At 39.1% G+C, this 22711-nt stretch overlaps 1 protein-coding gene across 1 annotated transcript in view; it reads left to right on the forward strand.

The window, feature by feature from the left end:
• Tmem236 (transmembrane protein 236) overlaps positions 1 to 14054 on the forward strand; it is a 39347-nt gene extending 25293 nt beyond the window's left edge. The window contains exon 4 of the mRNA XM_069990445.1: positions 11276 to 14054. Coding sequence (XP_069846546.1) covers positions 11276 to 11844 — 569 coding nt within the window. The 3' untranslated portion in view covers positions 11845 to 14054. The remainder of the gene's footprint in view (positions 1 to 11275) is intronic.
• Positions 14055 to 22711: the final 8657 nt, after the last annotated feature.

Here is a 22711-nt window from a genome sequence, read left to right on the forward strand (position 1 = left end):
GGATGCAAATTTAGAAACATGCAGTGGCTGAAAGGAGAACAGAGGGGGAGGGACTCTTTTTTTTTTTCCAGAATAAAATGGATGGCATTTTGAGTTCCTCTTTGTTTCTTTTTAAGAAATAGCTTATTGTACAATATGAGCCCAGGGTGAATTGGGTTTCCATAATGTGTTGTTTTGCAATGTGCTCCAGGACAAATATGAGGAACACTGTGTTCACCACCAGGCCCAGAAGGGAGATTATTTCCTTCCTTTCCCTCCCTTTGCTATATAGAAGAAGGAAGTTTTGGGACTTTAACTTAGGGGACTTGAACCCCCTTGATCCACAGCTTCACTTCTGGCTTTTTGGTGCAGCTTTTTGGTGATTAATTGCAGAGAAGAGTCTTGTGGACTTTCTTGCTCAGGCTGGCTTCAAACTGCCATCCTCACCTATCAGCCTCCTGAACAGTTCATAGTTTTTAATAAAATACCAGTTGTCAGGATTAGATGGGCTGTGTGCCTTGGCCCAAGAACTACCCAGAGATGAGTACTATGCCAGTGGACAAAGAGCAGAAGATGCTACCAAATATAAAAGTCTTCAGTTATGGCTCCATTTGACCGGGACAGCGATTTTCACCACGTGTTATCAGATTATTCCTTTTCTCCTAAGCAGGCAAGAAAAAAAAATGTGAATAGCTGAGCATGTGAAACGAGACAGGAGAATTATGGGATTACTTTTGAAATGCATATTTTAGAGAGACTGAATAAGGGAAATTCAAACGATGGGACCTGCATTCTTTTAGCACACCAAGCCTCACTTTGTACAGGATCATTCAGCCACAAAGCTTTCCTACACCCCAGTTTGAATGACAGGAGGAGATCACTAGCCTCTCAAGAGCAAAGTTATTCTTGTTTTAGATGGACAGGAGTTGGTTGCCAGCATAATGTGCAAATACTCTTGGTCAGTTTGTTTCTGTTGATCTATGGGAACATCGTTCTGCTCAGGCTTTGCTTGCACTGCTCTTTTAGGACACCAGTCCCCCTGTTTCCGGGTATATGCATGGGCTCTTGGTGAGGTGGGGTAAGAGTTGTTTCCTATGAACTCACCATTTCTTGGAATCACACATCAGCCCTTTTCTCTCTTTGCCTGGTGACCCCAGTGGTGCTTGCGAGGCTTCTACATGCTTTGATCCATGGCCACTGGGGCTGGTGCCATCTCTCTCTCTGGGTCTGCTGGCTATGCAGGTGCCAGGCCAGGCTGGCACACTCTGATGGGCTTACTGCCATGTCACATCTCCTCTTACTCTTGAGCTATGCAGGCCCCTAAGCTGCGCTGCCAGGTTTTCCAGGGCTTGTTCATAGGATCGGTGCTATGGCCCAGGACTGGGGCCATGTGCAATCTGAGTGTTTGACCCTATGCAGGACACAAAAGTCCTTCTGCCTGTTGAATCTCAGGGGTGATGTTTGGCCAAGCTTGAATGCTTTGGTACCCTTGCCAGAGTGTCCTGAAAGACCCCAGGAAAGGAAAGAAATTCCTCCTGTCTTTCCCCCCCCCCCAGTAAATTTTCATGGTGAGTCTGTTCTGTACCAATAGCAGGTACCCTACTAGATGTCGGGGTAATAATCATGAGTAAAGCCCAGCATAGGCCCCCTTTCATGGAGCTGTAAGGTTCAGGGGGCATGGAAAGATGTTCCTACACTAGTGATAATGTGAAAGCAAAGCCAAGCGAGGGGGCTGAGGCAGTGGATTCGGTTCCCTCCCATTTGTGCCAACTCGACACCAAGTTTGGGCTCAGACTGTGATTCTGAGATGTAGCCTGTGTCTGAGCACTTAAGCCCATAAGCATTTATTTATAAAATACAGGAAATTCTAAATAGAAGTATGTCTACAGAAAATATTTCGATTAAGAATTTCTGTAATTTGTAAATGCTTAGCATTTGAGAGTGTAAGCTGGGGATCATGGCTCATGCCGATAATCCAGGTTACTTGAGGGATAGTTTGGTAGTGTGAGGCCAGCAAAAAAAAGTTATCAAGACCTCACCTCAACCAATAGCTGGGCGTGATAGTGTTCACTTGCTATCTCAGCTATGCAAGACACAGGAATAGAAAGATTGTGGTCACAGCCAGGCCAGGCATAAATATAAGACCTTATCCCTCAAAAATAACTGAAAGAAAAATGGCTGGAGGCAAAGTTCAAGTGGTAGAGCTACCACCTAGCAAACAGAAGGCCCACAGTTCTACAGTATGTGGCAATGATAATATTTTTTCATATTTTTCTGTTTACATTTTACTGGAATACATTCTGTTTGTCTGTCTGGGGTTTGAACAATAAGGTCCCAAGCTTCCTAGCAGGTGCAGGTGCTTAACACTTGAGCTACATCCCCAACCTTTTCTTCTCTGTATGATCTTGTGGCTCTGTCCATGCTAGTTTTAGACTGTGATCCTTCTTCCTATTGCCTCCTGAGTACCTGTGTGTGTGTGTGTGTGTGTGTGTGTGTGTGTGTGTGTGTGTGTGTGTGTGTGTGTGCGTGTGTGTGTGTGTGTGTGTGTGTGAAATGGATAGCAGTAAGGGAACTTGAAGAATTTAGCATTCATTATTTTGTATTTGATATGCTTCTGGTTGAACCTGCCTAGGAAGAGATATCATAACTAACAGAAATGTGTAATATCATGATTTTCCACTTCTACATATAGTAAATTAAATCATACTCTCTTGTTAACACATATATCCACTGTGGAGAAACAGCAAAACATTCCCAATAGAAAGCTGAAATTAGGTTAGAACATTTTGTCAGTCTTTGAAAGTAGAATAGTTTAAAATTCACGAGCAAGTTCTAGCGCTTCTTGCATTAGATGAGTCTCTAAATTAATGGTTATGGGAAACCCTTCTTTAACCCTCTCCCCCTCCCGCTGTATGTTCAGACAAATAAGTTCTCCTAAAATCTTTAGATTGCATACAATCCAGAAATGACACATTTACTTGGTTTCAGATTCATGCAATGCATGGCATGAAACTGAAACTGAGTTCTAGAGTTTTTACATTTTCTGGATGTCAGAGTATCTTTGGTATAACAAACTCACAAGAATCTATGTCTATGTGTACTTTTCCATGTCTATGTGTACTTATCTTGAATGCATCAATATCATCATCATCATCATCATCATCATCATCATCATCATCATCATCATCATCATCATCATCATCATCGTCATCATCATTTGCTGAAACAGTCTTGAGACTCGGTACTATTATGGAGAGGTCAGTGTTTAACCACTGCTTCTCCGGGCAAGAGTATGAATGGGGGAAAGTGATTTGTAGTGTTGCCAGTTCCACTAGTGTAAATTCTCCCACCATGACCAATCCCAAGCCATCAAGGTAATGCAACTTAATGCGAGGATCTCTTTATTAACTGGAGTTAAGTTGTCTCCACATCTACAAATATTACTTCTGTGGGCTGGCACTATTCTTGTGGTGCAGATAGGGAAATAGGAAAAACCAACTCATGATCTTGTTAAGACACTAGTGTGACACTGTTTCTCAAACTTTTGGACATTTCCCCCTCCCCCAATATGTGCTGTGCTTGTGCAACAGTGTAACCTTAGCCAATACTTAGCCACTTGTAATCACTCACTACTATCTATACTCAGTCATTTTAAAGCAGGCAATTATACTGCTACTTTGTATTTGTTTAACATATATATGACTCTTCAGGGTCAAGATAAATGTGTTAGGTGCTTTCTAGATACTCATTCCTTCTGCACAGCACCCATGTTCAGCAAGCAGCCATTCTCTTTCGTGGCATTTATGGCACTATTACTTGTCTTCCTTACCTCCATAAGTATGTAGTATCAAAACAACACCATCAGAACATTCCCCTGCATACTGTATTCAAATTTATTGCCCCATTCCTTCTTATTCTCTACTAAAAGAATCATGATCAACAGTGTTTTGTATCTTTCATTTGCTGTCTTAAATATTATTCTAAAAGGATCATTAATTTGCTTCTCTCAGATTCTTCCCTTCCCCCTCCACTGCCCCCCCCCAGTGTCATGTGTCATGAATTAATCATCATCTCAGTTTTCTTTAGAACATTTTATGTTCAGGAAAAATAGAATTTGGTCACTGCTATTCAAGAGTAGTTAGGCATCTGACTTTCTGAGAAATTTAGGAGTTGTCTTTAGTTCTTTAGAATGAAGTGAGCATCAGCTGTCCCCTCTGACCTTACTATGTCTTCATTGTCTTCTCTTTTCCTCTTTCTCTTCCTCAGACCTCTGAAAAGGCTTTCCATCATACATAAATGAAGTCTAAAATGTTTATCTGGTCCTCAAAGGCTCTAGTTAATCTATCTCCAACAGATACAGTGTTGAAGGCTTTGGGAGTCAAGTTCTGTTTTTTCTACTTACTAGCACTGTGACCTTGGCAACAGTTCTTAATCTTCTGTTCCTCAGTTTACTGATTATCAGAATGGGAACATATGATGTTACAGGCATCCTAGTATTTCTAGAAATTTTATGCATATGAAAGTTTTAGAACAGGAACTGATACATAGAAACAACATGGTAAATGTCAATTCCTTTCTCCTCCCTCCTTAACTGCTCCTCAGAGTCTCTCAACTCTAAGCTAGCTAGGAGTGCAAGTCCCTTTCCATTGGTCACTTAATTAATTCATACTTGTGCTTAATTACCACACCTCAGATGTGACTCCTAAGACTCCCTGGGTTAATTTGGACTTCCTGGGACAGTGAAATAAGTTACTGAACTTACTGACCACCCAGCACACCACTCTGCACCTCTGAATCCAACCAAGTGTGGAGCAAAGATATTTGAAAAAAAAGCAAGAAACAACATTGAATCTGAACTGAATACATACAGACTTTTCTTGTTATTCTGACAATCCAGCATAATATGCTATGCATAACATTTCCACTGCACTAAACATTTTGAGTAATCTGGAGATGATATGCAGGATGAAGGAAGATGGGTATACTTTACATGCAAATACTACCTCGCTTCTTATAAGGGACTTGAGTATCCCTGTATTTGGGTTCCCTTGGGCATTCCAGATACTAATCCCAAGAGAGCTGATGGTGCTTTGCCTTTGAAGTCCTACCACCATTTATTATTCTAGCCACACTGGTGTGAATATAGGAGATGAAGAGTCACCACCAAGGTGGGGCCTGTTTTCATTCTATTTGCTACAACATTGGCTGAAGCCTAGTTTAGGGGAGGTGATGTGTAGTACTACATTTGTCTGCTTCTAACAGACAGTGGTATGTGTGTGTATGGGGGGTAACTTACTTTATTCTTGGTATGTTTTTACATGACTTTTCTTGTAGCTCCCCTTTCTTTCTTCATTTTATTTAGATAATGTACTTTCTTGGTAAGAGGAGAGCATGTTGCCTATAAAGTGCCTCGGTACTGACTTGTTGTGTTATATTTTCTCCAGGAAAGCTATCAAAAACTTCGGGGGAACTAATTGTAGGTAGAAATAAATGAACAGAACTATAGCAAAATGGGTAGAAGTTACCTACTTAGCCATTTGTTATCAAAATAAGGTTTTCTTTCCCTCCCTCCCCCTTTCTTCCTTTTCTTTTCTTTTTTCCTTTCTTTCCTCTCTTTCCTTCCTTTATTTATTTTTTTCTTGTACTTGGGACTGAACTGAAGGCCTTCCCTGATGTACCACTTGACTCATATTTCTAGCTCCTTTCACCATAATTATATATAATATGAATAACATATATAACATATCATATTTTAGTATCAAATCACATTACATTATATAATATACAATTATATTATGTAATATATAATCTTACAATATTTATAATTATATAATATGTTGTCTATTATATTCCACATATATTTAAGTATATATATTATATGTTTTTTTCAGAGGTTGGAGACTGCATTTCATTCAATGTCATGTCATCAGCACCTGGCATGATATCTGCACACAGGGTCTTGATAAACATTGATTGACACAGTTAATAGAGTATAGAAGTTTGTCACTGATAAATACAAATGTTAATTTTCTCCAAACAAGAGTTCTTCTATTTCTCTAACTGAGAAGGGAGTTTGTCATCTCCTTGCATTCTGGTATATTCCAGGAGGAACTGTGCTTCCTGCTGTCAGGTGAGAATTGGTGTCAGGGGAATTGAGTAATAGAGGTAACCCCTCCCCAGGGGATACTGGAATGGAATATTGGTGCTATGGAAGAGGTGTTGTAAAGCCACAATCAGTACTACCATTTTTGCAGAACAAGCTTTCAAACTGTGAAGCAACAGGAGTAACAGCAGACTATTAATCTTCTTGCTCACTAGTGAATCACTTATAGACAAGAGCCACAAATGGTAGCAATCTGCAATACTTAAAGAAGCACGAAGGAGACACCTGCATGTTAATTCTCAGTCTTGAATTTGGGTAAAACATGTCATATTTCATTGATTATTCAGTTTTTAAACACAATTTGAATTCATTGTTCTTAGGTAGAGTCTTTCTGACTTTGCCCAGGCCATCCTTGGACTTTGATTCTCCTACTTCTATATCCTGAGAATCTGGGATTACAAAGTGAGACACTCAAGCCTAGTCCCAATATTTGCTTAATTATTTAATTTGCACAATTAACAAGAAAGACGTTTTATCCAATAGCACAGATCTGGGAATGACACAGAATGCTGCTATTGTTTTTTTATCAGAGCATGGTGGGTCATTCTGGAAAGTGAACAGATTGTTCTCTCTCTCTGTGGATTGTTTTACACAAATGGAGCAATTAACAACTAACCAAAGTACTGTCTTGATTGGGAAACTAATCATGGAACCAAAGGGAGCAGTATTTAATACAAGATAAGTGCATGTGCTGGTTCCTTCCAATAACCAACATATATGATGGCTTCTTTAATTCTCCGCTGCCCTTCCTCCACTCCCCAAGCCAGCAGTGTTTTCCAGTTCATGGCTGTGGTCCTGCTCACTGGAAAGAAAGGACACACAAGTCCTATTACCCTCAAAACAAAACCAATCCTGCTAAACTGGGGAGACATACAAAATTCCCAGCCAAATCAACCAAAGGCACATGGGTTGAGAACTCATATCTCATCAAAATAATCTCTGGCCATAAAATAAATGCAAATTAAAACAACATTGAGATTCCACCTAACCCTAGTTAGAATGGCCATTGTCAAGGAAAAGATGCTTGTGGGGATGTGGACCAAAAGGGAAGGCTAGCTATTACAGTGTTGGTGGAAATGTAAACTGGTTCAACCTCTTTGGAAAGCAGTATGGAGGTTCCTCAAAAGTCTAAACATAGAGCTTTCCTATGACCCAGCAATTCCACTCCTGAGCCTTTATTCAATAGGCCACAAAAAAAGGCTACACTAACGTTATACCAGCACAACCATGTTCACTGCAGCATTGTTTACTATAGTCAAGATATAGAATCAACTCAACTGCCCCTCAATGGATGAATGGATCAAGAAAATATGGTATATATGCATCATGGAGTTCTATGCTTCCATCAGAAAGAATGACATTGCCCATTCATAAGAAAATGGAAAGGCTTGGAAAAAATTATATTAAGCAAAGTCAGACCCAAAGAAACATAGGTTGCATTATCTCTCTCATTTGTGGTAACTAGACTGTACCTATAAATCTACAAGTAAATACACTAGATGGTAAAAGACAAAAAAATACACTTGGATATGATAAATTGTGGAAGAAATAACTGTATTGTCAAAGCTCATAGAACTAATAAATGTTATAGACCATGATAGACAAATTGCCCCATGAAAGTTAGAATGTGTGACTTTAACTAAGCATCACTATCCCACAATACCGTGAAATTTGGGGAATTATGTAATCACTTAATCACAATAAAGAATTTGAAAGGAAAAAAATATATATACAGGTCTCTAGACAGTCACACAGTCAGACCAAAGGAAGATATTCTTAGGAGAGGATCATAAAGGCTCAATAACTATATTCATATGATCATATAGAATGATATTTATTGAAATGAACTCCAAAAAATGAGAACAAGAGGTTTTTTCCTTTATTGATGTTTCTGTTTTGTTTATCTTTAGTCTTGTTTGTTAGTTTGTCTGTCTTTGGGAGGGTAAGAAAGGGCACAGAAATGGTGGGACAAAGGGTAGGCAAATGCAGCAGTGATACTAGACATTATGCTGAAAATGAACTATACAACTTGTGGATGGGGCTGGGAGGTAAAAAGTAGAAGAAAGTGAAGGAAAAGGTGACATTGTCCAAAAAGAAATGTACTCATTACCTAACGTATGTAACTGTAATCTCCCTGTACATCACCTTGGAATAACAATTTTAAAACATCAAACTTGAGATAATAATTCATTGCTCAGATAATATAACTCTCACTGACTGTGTAGAAAATGTCAATGAATCACTTCTTAGATGGCCACTTCCTGGCCTTGAAACAGTGCTGAATTTGCAGTCATCTTTCAGGAACTGCCTGATACGCTGTGTTCTCATAGTTGGCAAAGGGAGTTTGATTTTCATTCACATAGCTTTTTCTACTAAGAGAGGGAAGGAAAGTTCTGTAGACCATAGCATACTTTTTATTTTTTTATTGTGAAAATACTGTACAGAGGGGTTACAATTACATGGGCAAGATAGTGAGTACATTTCTTATCAAGCATTGTAGCCTCCTCCTTTGTTTCCCCTTCCCATCCCTTCCCATCCTCTCCCCCGTCCCCCAATCCTTGCCCCCCCCACCAAAGTTGTAAAGTTCGTTTTTCGACATAATGACTTTACATCTCCTTGTTGCAATGGGTCCTCCTGTTTCCCTGTTTTAACGATTTGTTTTTTTTCCCTTCCCCTCCACATATACCAACATCATATATAGTGAAAGCAGGGGTTATACCATGGGGGAGGGACATGCAAAGCAACAAAGTCATAATCTTATAAATATGTTAGAAACAATCGTATGAAAGATCTCTCTCTCTCTCTCTCTCTCTCTCTCTCTCTCTCTCTCTCTCTCTCTCTCTCTCTCTCTCTCTCTCTCTCTCTCTCTCTCTCTGTCAGTCAGTCATGGGGCTTGAGCTCTAGACCTGGGAGTTGTCCCTGAGCAATTCAGCTCAAGCATAGCATACTTTTATAAAAGATTTCTTCCTCCTCCTTTTAATAACTGTCAGTATGTATTTTTCTGTCTTCTTTGACTATTGCATTAGAATAAGACCGACACAAATTACCATGACTTCTAAAGTAAAGATGTTTCTAAGGGTTAGGAGCCATAGTATTTTCTTATGAATGATTCAAACCAGAAGTAATGTCTCATTAAGTCAGAACTTAATTCTTTTTTAGTTTATACAGGTACTCAGTTCAAGTTTATTTATTTACTTATTTTGACTGAACTCAGGGCACAGCACCGCCTAAGTAGGTTCTCTTAACACAGAGTCATGCCTGCAGCCCTGCTATTTGTTGGTTATTTTCATATACAATCTTGTTTCCTGTTGAGGGAGTGTCTGGGAAATGTCCACCAATGTTATGCTTCTGGATAGCCAAGATAACAGAAATGCCACCATATCTAGCTCTTTGTGAGAAAAGGGGGTCTCATGGAGTATTTTTCTGTCTGCACTGTCCTGAAATCTCTGATACAATATTACTGCTCTTCAAGTACCTAGGATTACAGGTGTGAACTACTAGGACCTAGCTAAGCTTAATTTTTTAAAAATAGCTAATGATTGGTAAAACAACATAGGCTTATTGTATAACCGAGCATTTGATTGATTAGTCATTAATCAAAATATATTTTAAATATTTTCACTTTCAGCTCAATATAGTTCAACACATTTTTATTGACTCTGCCATTTTGACCTTTAGAACTATTCTGTCCAATGACTCTTTAAGTTCTGTCTTATCAGGTAATATGGAGGCTCAGCATGTTTGCTGAGTAAACTTAGTCAAGGCCAATAAATTCTTAGCAACAGAAATGGTGTATAAGAGGGCAAATGTTTGAAAAAGAAAGCTGTTACTTTCCTGTATAAAAATAATGCCCACGTAGCTCAATGTGGCACTTTCCTGACCTGTGCAAGGCTCCAATGTCCATCTCTAGTAAGAAACCCACCAGCCCCACTAACAAAAAGTGATATTAATACTATGTATTTGTGAGTCCCTTCATGATCCCCAATCTCAGCATACTCAAAGACACACACACACACACACACACACACACACACACACACACACACACACACACACACACGCTGTATAAACACAGCAATGCCTTACATCAAATGACCCCCATGGTCGGATGATTGGTGTGTTGCCAATGTAGTCTGATGGCTGGGTACAGGTGCTTTATACTAATCAGTCCTACTGACCAGCTTTACAAATCTTGAATTCAGCCTGTTGCTCTTCCCTGTGAAACCTCGAGAGGTCAAATAGGCTCCCTGCCCCTCAACACCAAACTCTCCACCCAGAGAAGTGGTGTGTGGTGATCCCCATGACAAAAATGATGATGTTGGACTAGTGAACTGTTAGACTCATTTAGTTTTATGATACTCCTATGCTTTATAATTAGCTCATGATATCTTCTTGCCTTTAGGTAATAGCAGCTGTAAAATCAAGGGTTTGTCAGCTGGAGTCAACCAGATCTAGGTGTGAGTTCCCCCTCTATCCATTCCTAACTCTGTATTCAATCCAAGCATCATTAATTCCATGGGCCTCAGGTTGCTTAATATGTCTGGAGGATAAACAAAATAACGCCTGAAGTAGTGCTTAGCTCAGTACCCCGTAGTGGCTTTTATGATGAAATGGTAAACATGACTCAGGATCCATATCTATGAAATACCTAGGCACTGAGAACCTTCTCCACACACAGCCACTTTAGTAAGGCTGCCCTGAGAAGGAGGAGTATGGTACAGAGACAGTGATGATCAAGAAGCATGGTGCACACAAATAGAATTTCTGAAAGGAAAAGGAAGGACCTCCTCCACTTCTGCATTTTTTTTTCAGTGTTTGGTTATTTGTCCATGTGCCTCCAATAGAAAACAGGTACAGTTTTATTTTGATTTTATGTTGTAACAGTATGGATGTATGTGTGTGCCTACCTACCATCTATTCTCTATATCTATGTATCTGTCTATCTAGCTTCTTTGTTTTTAATACAGGGTCTCACTGTGCAGCCCATGCTTGTCTCAAACACACAGTCTTCCTGCCTCTGTTGTTTGAGTGCTGCCCTTACAGGTGTATGGTACTGTACCTGGCTTAATAACATTTAAATGAATGAATATTGCATTTTACACATTAACACACGAATAAATCGATTTATTGCAGGTTCTGAAGATGCATACATCCATACGCGTTCTTTGCAACAGATAAAGACTGTGACAGATCAAGTGAGGCAAAATGAAGAGAACCCAGCGCCTTCTCAGGCAGCCAAGACCACCCCTGAGGTGCAGCCACAGAGCCGGGCTCATGTACTAACAGGACCCCGGGAGCCCTACTTTCACTCTGGAGTTCTGAGAACGATGTCACGGAGAGATGTCCGTGCAGATATATTCCTGTGGAGCTTTCTGCTGTGGTCTGACACTATAGAAATGGTGCGCGTGGCTGGTCACCCTGCCGTGTACAAGTCAGGCTGGCTGTACCCAGTCTACATATTCAGTTTTATTTCTCTCCTTCGAATAATATTCACTCCCCAGAACCCCCTTCTCAGCACTTCAGGCATACTTCTGCAGGATTTGCCCTTTGTGTTTGTTAGGCTTAGTTTAATCATCGTCCTGGGGACAATCACACCTATTTTGGGACTTTGTAAAAATGTGTTAGTGACATTCTCATATGTTTACTTCAATTATCTAACCAAACTCAGGCCTTTCTCTTCCTTTGAAATATCTCCATTTTAAGAGGAAAACTTTCAAGATTAGAAGACCTCTTTGCTATGCCAATATGCACATTTGTAATCTTTTTACTGAGACATGAACGTTTGCATTATATAAAGAATGAAAAATAGGTGGAAGAGAAAAAATATTTTTTTAAACCAGCTTATCTGTTTATCTGTTTTTATATGGACAAATGGTGCTAGATTTCAGTAAAGTTGTATTTTTACCAATTGGCCTCCATGGGCCGCTAGAACATGTTAGAAGTTGCATCTTAATTAATTGATTTTAATGAGTTACATTACTGAATTTTTTCTACAACATTTTAAAGTCTTTTTAAAAAATGAGAGCATGGTTTTATTTCCATGTTAGCTAAAAAGTAAGATTTTATACATGATTTATATAAATATGAGCATAGGATGAACTGATTAAAATTGGTTTTAAGATAGATCCCATAAAGTGAATGAGTAAATGTTAGATTATACTTGTTTAAAAATCTGAAAGCTGAGCTGGGGGTTAGGGGGTCACACTGTAATCCTAGAAACTCAGGAGGCTCATAGCGGAAGATCACGATTTGAAGGAAGCCCAGGCAGGAAAGTCTATGAGATTTATCTCCAGTTAATCACCAAAAGGTAGAAGGAGAGCTATGGCTCAAGTGGAAGAGCATCAACCTTTGAGCAAAATGCTAAGGGACAGTGTTCAAACCCCAGTACTGACACACATGTGCACACACACACACACACACACACACACACACACTCACACATCTGAAAGTTGTAGATTTAGGGTTTACTTCACATTGGAACCATATATTTTTTTCCATGTGTAGGCTTTGCTTTGAATTCAGACTGCTTTAGACATGAAAAGCAATTTAGTGTTACAGATACCTGATTCAGTTTAAGGCTGAATTGTTGTGCTGATATTGAACTACAAACTTGAGTGTTATTTAGTATAATGAAGTCAAAGTACAACCATAAGACCTAGATAAAATTATATAGTAAGAACCATAAATCAAAGATGTCACAGTACAAGAACAATTTATTGGTGGAATTTGATACCTTATATATACTACACTACTCATAAACTGACATGTTTGAATTAAAAGTCCTTTAAGGGGCTGGGAAGGTAGCTCAGTGGTAGAATGCTTGCCTTGCAAACATGAGGCCCTGGATTTGATTCTTCAGCACCACATAAGCAGAAAAATCCAGAAGTGGTGCTGTGGCTCAAGTGGTAGAGCGCTAGCCTTGAGCTGAAGAGCTGAGAGACAGCATCCAGGCCCAGAGTTCAGGTCTCACGACCGACAAAACAAAACAAAAACAAAAAACTCCTTTGAATCACCACCTAAAAATAACAAAAAGAGATAAAAATAGATATAAATATAAAAGGGAAAAATAAAATAAAAAGTATAAAGCTTATTTAAAATGGTAAGTTTGACCTATATGTATGACAAAAGTGTTGTATGTGGTCCATACAATGGCATGGATATCTTAATATTCTAAACCAGTTCTAAACATAATGATGTAATTTGCCTTACATTTGTGGTGACACTCTTCCATTCACACCTGTGCTGTTCATGGGATGAGGGACCTTTCCTGCAAGAGGCTTAGTGGGCAGTGCTGATTTCTATGACCATGCACCTCCATGACCTGTGGGAACAAACAGCTTAAGAATGGGTCATTGGCCTTCTGTATTCCTGTACCCTCCACCAAATCCCCCAAGACTCGTTTTCAGTCTGTTCTATGGTTTTTCTCATAGTGGAAGAGACGGCCCATTCCCACTTTTGTTAAAAGCATGTCTGGTAACTTCGTTATTTGGGCCAAGTTCCTTAACCACCATAGTCTGAGTTCCTACACACAAACATAAACCTAGTACTATGCTTCTAGGGTGGAAAGGATTATAGGGTAAGGAGTGCTCTTATGACAATAATACTAATAACATTAAGGATGTTAATAGTATCTCATACCCCAGAAACAAGTAACTATATGCATTTAAAATTTTCTGTTTTCTTTTTTCTCTCCCTGCTCACCCTAAGAGATTTACAATTTAAACCGTGCACTTGTAGAAAGTAATATGTAAGATCTTAAGGTTGTCTCAGACTTCTCATTATGTGTCACCGTGTTAAAGGTGAGTATATCACATGAAAGACAGAAGTGAACTGAGTGGCACCCAGGCATTTTAGCAACCTTCTATGGATGGGTACTTGTCCAAGCTCAACTAGAGCATTTAAAAAAAGAAAAGATACTATAGGCTGGGCTTCAGTGGCTCATACCTGTAACCCTAGCTACTGAGGAGGTAGATCTGAGAATCACAATTCAAAACCAGCCTGAGCAGGAAAATCCACAAGACTCTTAACCACCAAAAAGCCAGAAGTGGAGCTTTGGCTTAAATGATAGACTGCTCTCCTAGAGCAAAAAATGCTCAGGAACAGAAACCAAGCCCTGAAGTCACTCCTAAGATCAGTACACACACAAATTTATTTCAATAGTCTAATTTCTAGGTGAGTAAACATTTTAAAATTATCTTTAACTAGCTGTGGGAAGAGGTTTCAATTCAATATGTCAAATTATGAGTCCAATGTATCTTGATTCATTGTCACCTCTTGCATCATTCTCCTTATAGCTTTTCTAAAGGCTAATGTGTTCAAAAGTCTTGGGTTCCTTTTTGGTGTAAAAATTTCTCAAAAGAAATCATAAAAGGATCTTGTTAAGCATCTTTATCTTAACCTGACAATTTTACAGGTATTCACAATACTTAAATATTTTCTAATTGTCTTCCAGGTTAACTTTTTTTGAAAAAAAATCAAGCAAAGTCTATAGCCAAGTGATTAATTCATAATATTTCTGAGTATGAAATGCTTTACATAAATATATATTTTATCTTTATATAGGAATTCATTAACAGTACATATATGAGTGCATTTTTGTACCTAATATTTGAGTATGGATGTGCCTGATATTTGGGGAAGTGGTTAATACTTTATACAAATAATGAAGGCATATACAAAATGTTATGTATAGGAGGAAATATAATGAGAACTTAATATAATTTAATGAATGTATATATGTTCTTAAAGTTCAAAGTTTACAGCCCTTAATAAACATCACTGTAAGTTATACTGATATTGATCATTTTCACTGTGTGATTAAGAAGTATGCAACTAAAATCACATTGCAATCCTTCAAGTTTCTAATGGTTTCCTGTTTTAGTAAAAAGTTTATTTTATGTTGTATAAAAGTATACATGCAAAATGAGGACCAGATATATAATAGGCTAGTCATACAAAAATAATATTTTTATTCCAACTAAAATTTGAAGCCCAGAGGTAAATATGTATCAAGTTCATTAAAGTTAGATGTTGAAGAACACACCTAAAATTATCTCTGATCAGACTAATATAGTAATATTAGTGCAATAAGTATTTTATAAATATCATGCAATAAGTATTTTATAAAAATTGGCTAATAAACTTTGAAATTTCAATGTGTGAATGTTATAGTTTGGTTTTTGCTCAGAGTACCTTTTGCACTGAATGGTAATTATGTTTAAGCACAAAAAAAGAAGAAATGAAGGAGTTTGGTGAAGGCTGCTAAGAGCTCAATACTGTGCTTCTTGCCTAATGAATTATTACATTGTGCATAATGCATCATATAATAATGAATTCTTATGCACAATGTAATAATTCATCTTGTTGCAGGACTTGACTGAGTAAATATATCATAACTTTACATATTCATAAGCTTTCAAATACACTGAATTAGAATTTCAAATAAAGAAGAGTTCATTTCCTTATAAGTTCTGGTGTCTAAAAATAGTTACATACCTTATAGAAGATATTTTAAAAAGGTAATTAAAAAAACTATTCACTTACTTTATAAAGCTGGAATCATTTCATTTCCCAGCATGGTTATTTGCATCATTTAATTAAAATGAAGAGACTAAGCAGATCTTTCGTGACAATGCTTGTTTATTTAATCCTGCCTGCCTCTGTCTCTTATCCTGCTGCAGAACTCTTTACTGATCAGGTCTAAATACACAAACAGTAGCCAAATTGCACATGTGACTGACAGATCCTAGGAAGAAACATGCCTTCAAGGTGGGCAGTAAATCCATGGGAAATGAAACCAGAGCACCTGTGTCCATCACTTTCTGAACACTAAAGACTTATAGAAACAACTGGCTATTTACAAGAACTTGTACAGGTGTTATCATAATTATTCTGAAGATTTTCCTAACTCACTTTTACTAGCTCATCAGTCCTCCAAATTTGAGTACCTGTTATATATTTGAGGATATTTTTTCTTTTCACTACTGTGATTTGAACTCAAGGCCTTGCACTTGCTAGGCAGGTACTCTACTGAGCCACCTTCTAAGCCTTGTTTTGGGTTGGTTAGGTTTTGAGCTAAAGGCTCAAGCCATCCTTGACTGGGATCCTTCTATTTGTGCTTCCCTGTGTCCCTGGGTGATGACAGGTGTGAACCATTCACCCAGCCTCTGGTGCATCCTTTGTACTTTGGGATGGCAGGCGTGTGTGATAGCACCCAACCATTGGTTAAGATAGAGAATCTGGTACTTTTTTTTTGCCAGTCCTGGGGCTTGAACTCAGGGCCTGAGCATTGTCCCTGAGCCACAGAGCTACTTCCGGCCTTTTCTGTTTATGTAAAGCTGAGGAATCAAACCCAGGACTTCATGCATGCTAGGCAAGCATTCTACCACTAAGCTACATTCCCAGCCCTGGTACTTTGTTGGATCTAATGTTTCTCTATTTTTGGTGTAGTCTTCAGGATCTTTTAAGTTTGGATCATATAATCTGTAAATACAGGTAAGTTGATTTCTTCTCTATTTGTATATGTTCTCTTGCCTTATTGCTTTAGAATAAAGAATTCAAGCACTGTTTTGAAAAAGGATGGAGAGAGTAGACAAACAACACACAGTCACCTAAGTAGATGCAGAAACATTCTTCAATAAAATTAGACTTTCCTCCATGATAATTGCTCTGAAGAAACAGGAATAGAAGATACATAACAAGGAGTAATGCTGACTGTACATGAAAACATGTAGCAGGTAATACCAAATGAAGAAAAATTGAAATCATTTTCTATAAAGGCAGGAAAGAGGAGGGTGTCCACTCTCTCCCCTCTTTTTCAAAGATAGTGTTAGAATCCCGTATTTCAGAGTAATAAGGCAAGCATTTGAACTTAGGGCTTCATACCTTCCCTAATATTTCTTGCTCATTCATGGCTGGGTGCACTACCACTTGAGCCATGCCTCTACCCTTGCTTTTTTGCTGGTTATTTTCTTTAAGGGCTGGGTTTGAACATAGATCTGTCATATCTCAGCTTCTTAAACAGCGAAGATCACAGTTGTGAGCCAATGGTGCCTGGCCATAATTGTATTGACTTTCCAGGGCCACCACGGACTTCAGCACCTACCACTCTGATCCATTCACAGCTACCAGCACCAGACAAGACTTTCTACGGTGTTAAGGTTATGATTCTCCAAAGGCTGTGATCATCCCTAGCATTTTCAGGAATGCAACATTTTAAAATGAAGGTGTTAATGTTTTTGGAGACCTAATACTGTTACACATCATTGTGTAACTCACTTTATTGGGCCACTCACTATTGCAATGTCTGGAAAAATGCCCATTAACATCTCCATGGTTTGTCTGCAATAGGTTACCAAAAAATTAGTTGGGCTAATTTTCTGAGAACTAAAGTTCAGCACGAAGCAGACAGTTTGTGTTACATGGAATGGAGTGGGTATGAGGGAGCTGGTGTTTGAGGAGGCCTAGCAGGAAATGAATAGCTCGGCAATTGTCCTGCCTGGGTAACAAATGACGATTTCCTTTTAGTTTAACTTAAAGGAAGAACTGGTAGAAAAACAACCACCATAATTAATAACCTACCAAAAACAAGAACTAAAACTTAGTAGAAGAGCATGGCAGAGTTGGATTTTGAAAACTTGTGGTAAAATGTAACATGAAATTTATCACTGTCTCCTTTATACAATTCAGTGGTTTTATTGTGATCCTCAGATCTTAACCTCTTGAGTAGCTAAAATTACAGGTGTGAGCTACTTGGCACCCAGCTTATAAATTTATTTTTATGGCTGAATTTTCCACTGTAAATATCATGTTTAATTTATACATTCATTTCCTAATACACACCCAAGTCTCTTCTACTTTTGGCTTCTGAATTTAATACTGCTGTGAACATTGTGTGCACATATTTATTTTCAGTTCTTCAGGTAGAAGTGTAATTACTGGCTCAAATGGTAGTTTTATGTTTAACTTTGTGTGGAAGAACCAAAGCATTTTGCACAGGGACTATGACATTTATCATTCCCAGTGCTCCAAGGACCCAGATTTCTTCACATCTTCACCAACACTTGTTATTTTCTTTTTTTCTAGATTATAGATTCCTTTTTTATGTGCAATGGTATCTTGTTATAGTTTTGAATGTCCCTAATGAGTGATCATGTTAAACATATGTTATACATGTTACATGTGTTTACTATAACATTTTGTTGTTTTATTGTGTGGATATATATGTATTTGTTTTTTTATTATCTTTAAGTAGTTGTACAAAAGGGTTTTAATTCAACATGTCAGTTTGTGACAAGAATATTCAGCCCTTATTAGATAGATGCTTTGCCAATAGTATCTCCTAATCTGTGAGTTCTCTCAATTTTGTCTCTGTTTTTCTCTCCATGCCTCTCTTGAAGGTTAGACTTGAATTCACTATCCTCCTGCTTCAGCTTTCCCAGTACTGGGATTATAGTTGTGTACCACCACATCCATCTCACTGTCTCCACAGTGTCTTTTGATGCATCAACATTTTGAGTTTGGTAAAGTACAATGTATTTACTTTCTCTTGCTATTACCCATGCTTTTGATGTCATAGCCAAGAAATCATTGTCAAATTTAGTGTCCTGAGGAATTTGTCAACCCCCTCCCTCCCAAGTTTTTATGGCCTTATCTCTTACAGTTAGCTCTTGGATCCATTTGGGATTTTTTTTAATATATATACGATGTCAAGAACCACACTTTTTCAGTTTGGCATGTGGAAGTCCATTTTCTGTAGCTGCATTTGGTAGACAATGTATCTTCTCATTAAATCTTCTCATTAAAGTCTTGGTACCTTGTCAAGGTTAGGGTTTGTTTACTTCTAGGCTTTCTACTCTATACCATTGCTCTACATATGTATCCTATCCCAGAACCACCAATTGTTTTGATTACTGTCTTTGAAATCAGGACATATAAGTCCTTTGGGGAAAAAAAATTTAAGATTGTCCTTTCCACTGGCCCATGGACTTCCTTTGTATAAAGTCATACCATCTATAAATGGAGAAAACTTTTCTTCTTCCACTCCAGTCTGGATGTGTGAGAACCAGAGAGGTGGGAAGTCCGGAAGAAGTCCCACCTTAAGCTGATGTCATGCCCATGTATGGTGGGCCGCTTGGGGGGTGGGGCATCAAAGAGCGACTTGGGGAGCAGGGAACCTGAAATATACAGGCTGGGTGTTCCGGGGAGAGGGTGGAGATAAAGAAATGTGCCACTGGAGATTCGCCTTCTGGAGCAGAGCAGAGAGGCCTGAGGAGAGGCTTGAGGAGACCTGGGCTGGTGGAGAGGCCTTCACAGAGCAGAGAGGCCTGCAGAAATGCCTGAGCAGGGCCGAGGTGCCAGTGGAGAGCCGAGAGATCTGCAGAGAGTGGGGAGGCCCATGGAGAGGCAGGAGAGGCCTGTGGAGAGGCCTGTGGAGAATGCAGAGGCCCGTGGAGAGCTCCGAGGCCTGTGGAGAGCACAGAGGCCTGTAGAAAGACCTGTAAAGAGCACCAAGGGCTACGAAGAGCACAGAGGCTGTGGAGAGCATAATGAGGAGGCCCATGGAGAAGTGGGAGAGGCCTGTGGAGAGTGGAGAGGCCTGTGGAGAGGCAAGAGAGGAACGAGGAAGGAAGGAAAACAAAAAGGAAAAAATGCCCCCTTGTTGGTTGCAGCTGTTCCTAGTTCTAAAGTAATCCAGCACAAGGCAGTTCCAGACCGACTAGTAAAGTTCCTTTGTCACCTTTAACTGTGCCTCTGTGGATTTTCTCTCTCCCAGGTCATTACAGATGGCTTGAAATTTCTTTTTCTTTCTTACTCGCTCCAGCTGGAACTTCCAGTATTTGGTTTAATGGAAGTAGGGAAAGCAAGTCAAAACACTAAATACTCCTTTGGCACAGGCAATGCTGGTGTTTAGAAGGGGTTGTACATTTTGTTTACCTTGGTTCTGGCCAGCTTTACTTGGAATGTGGTTATATCTGTACAGCTATGTGAAGGATGATGGATGGAGAGTGGGAGATAGAAGAAGGGGGTTGGAGGATGGCAGCCCTAACCACTGAAAAGTTGAAATCTAACCTTCTTTGGAAAAAAAAGTTGAAATTAAGCTCTTCCTTGGAGGTTCCAAGTAACTGACTAGTCTCTAGAGTTCCAACATAGCTCCTTCAGACAGTTCCTGCTGGTTTGGTAGTGGTTTAGGTGGAGGCTGGGATACCCAGACAAGTCCTACTCCACCTTCATCAAAGAGGTTGCCATCCCCCAACTCAAAGAGTTGGATTTCTTTCTCTTATTTGATCACTCTTTTAGCCCAACAGATCTGTTTCAATAAGGTAAAGTCCTTGAGGAAAAATCCTTTGAGGTACAGTCATCTTCAAGTAGCTCTGAAACCACAGATCTTAACACTCATTCTTATTTCTAATTACACACATGCAAAATGACATATTTGTATAATACAGGAAAGAAAAATAAGCCCTGAATGTGAGTATAGACAATTCAGTTAATCGCTACTTCCTTTTGAAATCACTGGGGTCACTGTGCTGAAATGTAGCTCAAGGGTTGATCTCATCTCTAGAATTTGCAAGTCCTATACACTGCAGAATGAAAGGTCAAATAAAATCATTATGAATATAAATTGGGTGAAACTCCTTGAATAGTATATGATTGATTTAATAGTCACAAATAAGTCTTATTCTCATTCTCCTCCTCCTTCCTCATCCTCTCTTCTTCCTCCCTCCTCCCTCCTCCCTTTTCCCTCTCCCTCCTTCATTTTGAGTCTGGCATTTTAGTACATGCCTATTACACCAGCATTTAGAACTGAGGAGGGAAGATCATGAGTTTGAGGCCAGCCTGGGCTGTGAACTAAGATCCTGTCTTTTTTTAATGATAAATCATTGAAACAATGTTTTAGAATGACATTTTTTTTATTATATTAAGTGAAGTAAGCCAGGCCCAAAGAAACATAGGTCCCATGGTTTCCCTTATTTGCAATATCTAGTATATGTATGAGTCAAGCGGAAAAGGTCAGATAATGTGAGGTCAGGAAAATGAACCCTTAGATATGTATTTTAATGTTTTTTTCTTTCATGCATGTGTTTCTAATGCATTTATAAGATTATCTCTTTGTTGCTTTGTATGTCCCTCCCCACAGTATAACCCCTGCTTTCACTATATTTGATGTCAGTATAACTTGTGGAGGAGATGGGGAAAAACCAGTTGTTTAAGGATACAGGTGGACCTGTTGCAACAATGAGAAGTACAAGTTGTCATGTCCAAAACGAGCTTTACAATGTCGGTGGGGGGGGGGGTGAAGGAGAAGGATTGGGATTGGGGGGGAGGGGGGAGGCTGGGAAGGGATGTGAAGGGTAAACCAAAGGAGGAGGGTGCAATGCTTGGTAAGAAATGTACGCATTATCCTGCCCATGTAATTGTAACCCCTCTGTACAGTATGTTCACAAATAAAATAAAATTAAATTTAAAAAAAGACATTTTTTTTTGTTTCCTGTTTTGCTGATTAGAGTAAAAGAAACAATTCTTTTGTCCTATGTTTCTTGGTTTTCTCTTCCTGTCAGAATAATCTTAAATTTCAACTGTTTAAAAAAATGGGAACTAGATATTGTTAAAATATAAAATGTACAGTAAACTTTTGACATAAAAGGGGAAAAAACAATGAGGGTAATGTATTACAATTTTTATTAGAAAGTAAACTATATAACACAAAACTCTTGATTTGAAGGAAAACTAAAATGTCAAAAAATACATTTCCAGGGGCTGGGAAGGTGGCTCAGTGGTAGAGTGCTTGCCTTGCATGCCTGAGGCCCTGGGTTCGATTCCTCAGCATCACATAAGCAAAAAGAAAAAAGCTGGAAGTGGCTCTGTGGCTCAAGTGGTAGAGCGCTAGCCTTGAGCTGAAGAGCTGAGGGACAGCACCCAGGCCCAGAGTTCAGGCCCCACGACCGGAACCTCCCAAAACATACATTTCCAGAAGCTTTCTTTTGAATGACCACTATTTCTCACGCTTCCTAATCATCAAGGTCTGTTTCAAAATGTTCTTCATTCATTTCTTAAAAATAAAGCATATGGTAGGTAAATTATTGTCTTTAGTGAAAAATCTAGTAACTTGTCACAAAACAGAAGACCAGATTTTCTTTTCCAAGCAAGAGGATGCTTCCAATCTTGAAGAGGAGCCTGGACTACAAGGCTTTCCTGCATATCCTTTGTCTCAGTTTCCTGTGGCTTTGGAGAGAAAGGCTTCTAGAACTTTCCTTACTGAGATTCCATCTTAGATTTAGCTGCTTTGGGGCTGGAGGAGCAAAACTCTAGGGTGAAATGTGTAGTTTTTCAGCTTTCAAAGGAGAGAAAGAATCAAATACAGACACATTAACCCTTCACTGTCTGCTTTTGTCTGCAGAAAGACCTTTGACTTTGCAGGAGGACCCCTGTTTTTGTTTCCTGCCCAGGTAGTAAGTAGCCTGGGGAGGAGTTTGTCCCACCCAGCCTCAACCTCAACGCAACAGGTCCAGCAGGCAAGAGGCCTTGGTGTGTCCCCTCCACCCTCCCACGGGCCTGGCTGGCCTCCTC

The sequence above is a fragment of the Dipodomys merriami genome, unplaced genomic scaffold (assembly GCF_024711535.1).
Source record: "Dipodomys merriami isolate MVZ:Mamm:240054 unplaced genomic scaffold, mDipMer1.0.p SCAF_4, whole genome shotgun sequence".
Taxonomy (NCBI): Eukaryota; Metazoa; Chordata; class Mammalia; order Rodentia; family Heteromyidae; genus Dipodomys; species Dipodomys merriami.